This window comes from Cyprinodon variegatus, unplaced genomic scaffold (genome assembly GCF_000732505.1).
Source record: "Cyprinodon variegatus isolate N-32 unplaced genomic scaffold, C_variegatus-1.0 Scaffold255, whole genome shotgun sequence".
In the NCBI taxonomy this organism is placed as follows: Eukaryota; Metazoa; Chordata; class Actinopteri; order Cyprinodontiformes; family Cyprinodontidae; genus Cyprinodon; species Cyprinodon variegatus.
In genome coordinates this window covers 660,632-668,049 of record NW_015150708.1, presented here as the reverse complement: position 1 = coordinate 668,049, position 7,418 = coordinate 660,632, and the positions used below count along the sequence as shown (strand labels likewise).

Here is a 7,418-nt window from a genome sequence, read left to right as displayed (position 1 = left end):
ATCAACAATCTTCCAATGTCTCATTCATCGGGGCCAGACTAAATTACACATTTAATCTCACATTTAATTTGGTTTATCAGGGTTGTTAATTGGTGGTGTCAGTAAGATAATTTAATTAGGGTTGTTCTTTCATGTTTTGTTTCTCATTTTCTATGCGCCAAGTTATTTTATCTAGCAGCCAATATCAAACGTGTAGCAAGTACTCACTGACCCTTACGACTTCCTTTCACTGGTAAAATGAAGGTTAAACCCTACTTAAAATTTAAGGACATTAACAGCCGCATATACATCTGCAAATAATTACCCCTGCCCTTTGTTAATTTAAATTATTATATAAACAATTATTTTATTTATAAATTTTTTTTCTGACTGGTACGGATATTAATAGTACATAATCTGTGGAAACACCATAACCAAAACTTAGAACTCCAACGATTATGAATAGGGTTTAGAATTTTGTTTATAATTAAAAACTAAATAAAAGATTTCTAGACCTTTGTTAAAGTGATTTTAATGAATTGCTTTATTTCAGGCAATTAAGTGAAATTACAAATTTAACACATACAAACATGATTCATAATATATGCGTATATCTGGAATAGAGTTTGACAAAGTTAAAGTCATTTTACTCATACTCATTCACCTTCCTACAGCCATTAACACGAACAAACTTCTGGATTCCTACTTTATTTATGAGCCTATACTATCATAAAGTAGTGAGTAAAGAAGAATAGTAAGTGAGTAAGAGAGTGAGTAAATAAAATTGTATAATTTACATATAAATATAATAGATTTAGACAGTCAGATATGCCGACACACATCTTTATTCATACAATTGTTACCCATAGCCCACAAAATGTACAGTACTAAGAATCGTTACCCATTGATGTTCACCATTCTTCTTCCATCTTATGTCTATTTAAGAAAATTACTTTTCTTAAACAGTCTTCTGGTTGGACATTGCCTAAATTTAATAAATTATGTTTCTTTAATTCAAAAGATTTTTTTTCAGTTATCGGTTCTTCAGGTCCATAAGATCTGAAGTACCACTCATTGTAAAACAGCCCACTCCACATCATCCCCATCTGCAAACTTCCCTATTTGTATTTTTTTTTTTTTTTTTTTTTGTGGTGATTTTTTTTTTTTTTTTTTTTTTGTGGTGATGTGCAGAGCCATTTTTATTTCATCTACCCAAATATTTTTTTTTTTATTCCTTTCCTGAATGATAGAGTTGTAAATGAACCAGTTTAATCATCAATTAACTGCTTTAGCTAAAGGATCCCACTAATGATAGTAAATCCAACTAATAGCTGATACAGTAGTTAAAATAACTTTTAAAATGATCCTTGTGACATCAGTAAAACCTGCTATCTCCTGTTTTTAGAACCAATGTACCATACGCATTTATTTATTTTTCTCTGTTTCTTATATGTAGTAGCAAAATCTATTTGTTTTTCATATTGTTCCCTGAAAAAGCATTGTGTATTACCATTATCTCCAACCCCCCCATCAATATCAGTGACCTCTCTGTGTTTCGGGGACATATTAACCAAAAGTCTTGGCAGGAATAATCAACACTTTAAAATTAACCTCTGCGAGATGCATTAATCGCGTGAAGCAATGTTATGAAAGGCTGTAATGAATCATATCACAGAATTAGCTCTTATTCTGTATGCAAATACTACTTGTGGTGCTGGTCTAATTACACAGTTAATGCTCATTAATCTTTGAGAGTAATGGCTCTTCTCCTCTGGTGCGTCTCCAGCAATGTGTGACGGGCTTTGCCAGAATGGAGGGTCCTGCGTTTCACCTAACAACTGCGTTTGCCAGCAAGGATTTACGGGGGAGAGGTGTGAAACAGGTAGGTTTTTATTTCAGCTTAGCTCCTGTGTTTCATTTCTTCTCCCCTAAAGTGTAGACAAAGATTTATGACTGAATGTCCAGGAAAGAGTGGGTGGGGGGTTGAAAAACAAGACGGAGACACAATGCAAACTTGGTTTTAGGTAATAAGGGCTGCTCCTGTATTTGTCTTGGCATATCTGGGATCTGGTTCAGAATGATAGATTACTCTTTTCTTATGGAGCTTTCTGTTATCACGCCTGTGACACAAGCGTATGATTCGTAAATGCTGAGCACAATCATTGTATCTGCTGGACTCAGTGGCTGTGTGGATTGATGAGTGCTTCGGACTTAGTAGGTTTGTGCTGCCTTCTGAGTAATGAGTCTGCACCTTGTCCAAAGGGCTTGTAGAGGATTTGCACCTCACCTGGAGCAGAATGGGCATCATCTCATTGGAATCTATATTAATCAGTGTAACATTCTTTCTATATCCTAAATATTATATTTCTTGTGCAATACGTCTTAGCTAATTAAAAGTGTACGTACAGGACATTGCACAAATATTCATACCACTGGAGCTTTTATGATTCAACTTTTAACATATGTACTTCATGGATTTAGCTCAACAAAAATATCTATTTAATACACTGAGTCTTGCAGTTTTAATTATGTTGAATTGTAAGAAAAATCAGGTGCACGATTAATCTCCCAAGGATCTTTATATTGACTCTTTTTCCACACTGTCTCAAGTAAATAGAACATATTTTAAACTTTGTAGCCGTGAAGTGCTCAGTGTTTTTCTAATCTACAGCAACAACACATCAACAGCTTTTGTGAAATCCGTTTCAATCTTTAATGGAGTGTCCTTCGGAAGACAAGTGGCCAGGCTAATGAAAAGCCATGGCGCTTTAATAAGAGTCATTCTGTGTCTGAATGCAGCAAACTGAACCCTTTTCATTGGTTCCGGTATTGATTAAGAAGCTTTTTTAGAAGGCTTTCTTTTTACAGGCCATCTTAAAGTGAATTAATTTTCTCATAGCGCTGATCTAAGATAATAAGGGAGGCCAGAAAGAAAGTGTGTGTATATGTGTGTCATATATTTTTCTTACCATTCTGTTTTTTTTACCCAGTAGCATTCCCTATGAACAAGAAGACCTCCTAATCAACTACATGTTTGTCATGTTTTCTTTGAAACCTAGAGATGTGGTATGAAACTACTTCGTTGAAGCGTGTAGTCCATTTTTACTTCCTGATTCCTAAGCCAGTCATTTCAGAACTCCCAGAGTTTCCTCTCAGAGAGCGTTAGATTTGGTATTCAATGTTGGCAAAAGCACAGCAGCCCGCAAATATGAAAGCCAGTAAGAGAAGTTGACCAGAAACAGTCTTAACAATACCTAGGAAGCCTGGGAATCGTTAAAATGTATTATATACAAGTTACTGCAGCTGAATCATCTTTACTCATCATATATTTAGCTGTGCATCATTCTTGTCTCTCTTTATTTGGCAACCGATACAACACACTCTGAAGGGGACGACTGGGCTGTTGGTTTTTTGTGTTGTTCTGGCTTAAAATACTTGTTACCATTAAGTCCCTCTGGTTTAATTGCATGTATATAAATGCACTCTTTTTCAGACTATATTGCCCCAAAAGTTAGAAAATTTCTAATAAAAAAAAATCCTGTCTTAAAATATGTCCCCCCAACCCCCCCCCCCCCCCGTTATTTTATGCAGGCCAGTTAGTTATACCTCAGTTTGCAACCTAAATTCGGCCAATAATATATCAACGGCCATCTTTCAATCAAATTCTTTATGTCGTAGTATCTTGATTCATATGTCGCAGCTAATATATGCAACAGTTGAAATAAGAAATATGATAATTTACTTTTCCATTGAGTTCCGTCCCAGTGTTCACGGGGATGGACGTCTGTGTCTTCGGCAGGCGTAGAGCTAACAGAACTGGCAACGTTGGGAGGCAAGGGCTGAAACATGGACGGCTGGAAGCCTTCTACACCAAACCAAGCTTCTGCTGCTCTGGCGTCCTCTTCCACAACAACTTCGTCCCCACTTTCCTCCTCTAAATAAAAAACATATGACGGAGGAGACTCATCCACGACCTCCGACACAAAACTCTCCTTCTCTTGCATGTTTCTGCTGTCCATAGCGTTCCTTGACGGTGTCGTTTCTAAGTCACCAATTTAGTGCTACTTGGTCCCAATGAAATTTCACATTGGGAACCTACTAGCACTAAGTTGCTAACTGGTTAGCAAGATGCTTTTGACATACGGCCACAACCAAACTTGATTGCGAACCTTCCGCCACAACAATCCCTCCCCTTTGATAAACGACCAATCACATTCACTTCATTCACTCTTGTAAAGTTGGGCTCCACTTGGGAGAATTCGGAAATTCAACGGTTGGAACGGCCGTTTCCCTACTACTTTAATGTCCTTGCTATGCAAAAGTAGCCCAGTAATAGTAGACCAATAGACTTGATAGTCAAAACACGAATAAGGCTGGTTCTATGTGTTTGAATGATTGTTTTAAAGGCAGCATGATCAAAATAATAATAGTTAGAAACTGAATCAACTTTTTGTATTAATATAGAGGAGCCAAACAGATGGCTTTTATTTAACAATGAAATTGGAATATTGTACTGGTAGGTAAAAATCAATATATCTGAAAAATCTATGTCAAATGGATGGTTAAAGGTCTTTATTACCAGAATGGGCTAATTGCTTAATAGGAAAAACCTAGTGAGTATTTAATGCATGAGAATATGATCATGAAAAGCAAAGCTATCAAAGAGAAGCTACAAAAATCTGTCACTTCTGAAAAATGGCAGAAGCTGAGTAGAGCTGAAGAGCGTTTACTGTTCAGAACACTGGCCTAAAGAGTAATAGTATGATAGCATAACATTTTTTGAACTGATAAAAGCAAGGTTATTTTTGTCTAAAGGCTGTTGACAGTTTGTCAGGTTAACCCCAAACACTGAATCCAGGCCACAGTACTCTGTGAGGCATAGTGTTACATTTATCAGGTTTTGTTTCATACTACGTATGCACACCAGAGAGAGAAATGAAAAAAGGAGCTCTGTGTGTTGCAATACAGATTAGCTTGACCTGATTAAATAAGTTGGGTTCATTTACTTAATCGAGAAAATTATACTTGAGATGGAGAGAAACTGCAATTTTCAAATAAAAAAGAAATTTATGTTTTAGATTTTGTTTCAAGTAATGCGTATGATTTCTTTACTCTTTTCATGTTGTTTAAATTATTTGTTATTAGTTAAAAATTCAACGCAACAGCATTTGGGAGTTAAGGTATTTTTCACTTTGCATTTGACACTAATAAATATTCCCCAAAACACAGAACTGTACTCCAACATGTTTGCTACTATATGCTGCTGACTGCGTCTTTCTGCTTCTTCGAAAATCACTTCCACATGTCTCAGCGCAAAATGAAAGAACATCTATTCTGATGTTCTTTCGTTGCGTATTTAAGCCCAAGACCATCATCAGAACCCCAACACTACAAGCCTAAGGCCTCCGGCAGTGTTAGGGGACTCCATCAGTCTTTCTTTCTAAAAGAAAGGTTTTTCCTTACTGCCTCCTCAGCATGACAGGAACTCCCAGCGAGGATTGTGTCTGCAGCAGGAATGTATGTGGGCTCTGTGTGCTGTTAGATGTGCAGCTCTAGTTGTAGATGAGTTGGGGGGTGGGAGGGAGGAGAGAGCACCAGTTGGGGAGAAAAGATGGAGATATAAGGGAACTGACAGATGCAAAATTTAAGAAAGGTTAGATAGCGAGGTAGCGATTTGAAAATGGGTAGAATGAGGTGAGGTGGAATGGATGGCATAAAGATATTGTGGAAGAACTGACAAATGCAGCAGGAAAATGGGATCAGCAGAAAGAGGGATGGTTGGTTACGTGGCAGAGGTTAGTGAGTTTTTCCCCGAATGAGGATGTGGAATGAGGCCGTTGGAGCTGGGGCTGCCAGAGGAGGAGAAGCAGAGTTAGCTGGATGAACATGGAAAAGCTTTCACTAGGTTTGGACTCCCTACCCGCAGAATCCTGTGAGCTTTTAGAGGCCTCCCCAGGGACCCCCCACCCCCTGCATTCGACTGACGGCTTGTCATAAGCTGCCAAACGGTAACACTAAAACACCAGCAAACACATACCTAGAGTGTAAACACACTCGTACAAATGATCAACCTGCCTCCTGATTTTAGATTGTCACACATTCAGGTGTAATTGTGCACATGCTCTTAGTGTAATTGAGCAGGTTGGTTTTCTGTTACTATTTGTGCTGTTCATTTTGCTCTGCCTAGGTCTTCTGGTGACAGTGTGTGCACTTCCCAGCCCTGTCATTACCATGCAGTGGGAATAGAGGGAGGAGGGGGACAGGGCACACACAGTGCTGACAGACAGGCAGCAGCTAGTGGAGAACTCTGACACATCATGAATTATGCAGGATACAGCTGCTGCCGGGCACATCCACTTCAGTCATAGATATGAATTGACGCAGGGCCGGCTATGTAATGTTTGCCCCAACATGTCGAAGAGCCACCATGCTAGCCACTGGCTCCTATCTTGGAGCCATTGATGGACAAACGTAGTAACAATTGGCTCAGTTCTTTGTATATATTATATATATATATATATATATATATATATATATATATATATATATATATGTAATGTGATCATTATTTTTGAAGAAATCTTTATTCATATTTCACACTTATACTCAGGGTGCCCTGTTTTGTTTGGTTGATGCTTATTTCCAACAGTGCTTTGATACAAATAAAAAAGAAGAATAATTGGATTCGTTAGCTCTATGATTCATTTGTTAGTTTTTTATTTCTAGAATATATGCATAGTCTCAGACTGTACATCTGGGATGCTGCTTTTATAGTATATTCATGGTGTTTTTTTCTTTTACATTTGCACTCATCCGGCTAGTAATTTGGTTTCCCCTAAAGTCAGTTCAACACCAAGCAATTAGAGTTTAGCTGTTCAGCCTTGACTGCCGATAAACCCACTTAGATGAGTGGATATGGAATTCTGCAGATGTTTCTTTGAAAAGCTTTCAGTTTAAATGTCTGTTTGAGCATAAACAAAAAGAGTGAGTATGTATCCAAATCAAAATAAACATCCTCTATTAAAAAACCTTTGAATCTCTAAATGCATGTTGTAGCTATGAATTTTCCTTCGAAGCTGAAATCTTTAGTTTGGCAGCCCTTTGGAGCCACAATACCTTATTTGATTAATTAGAAAATAAATAAATGAATTATCTCTGGCTGTTTTTCTTTAATCTGGAAAAATATTTTTTTTTCTGGTTAAGAGGATTTTTTTGTTATTTTATCTGGCTTACCAACAATAAAAGATAGATCCCTGTGGCTCTAGACAGTTGTTTATTTATTAGTATATAGTGTAAATCAAATCCATCATGGCGATTCGATTCAGTATCGATTTCCTGACCCAACGATTTGATTATTTTCGATACTCAAGAATACACCACAATACGATTCGATTCGATTAATTTGTTCTTTTTTTTTTTTTTTTTTTTCTTACAGGCTA

At 37.2% G+C, this 7,418-nt stretch overlaps 1 protein-coding gene across 2 annotated transcripts in view; it reads left to right on the top strand.

The window, feature by feature from the left end:
• The window catches only part of nell2 (neural EGFL like 2), a 137,874-nt gene that overhangs the window by 91,445 nt on the left and 39,011 nt on the right, over positions 1–7,418 (top strand). Inside the window, exon 15 of one of the 2 annotated variants that reach the window (XM_015382348.1) lies at positions 1,766–1,861. The exons of the other annotated variant lie outside the window; for it this stretch is intronic. Within the exon in view, the coding sequence (XP_015237834.1) occupies positions 1,766–1,861 (96 nt within the window). The remainder of the gene's footprint in view (positions 1–1,765; positions 1,862–7,418) is intronic. 2 annotated transcript variants of the gene reach the window in all.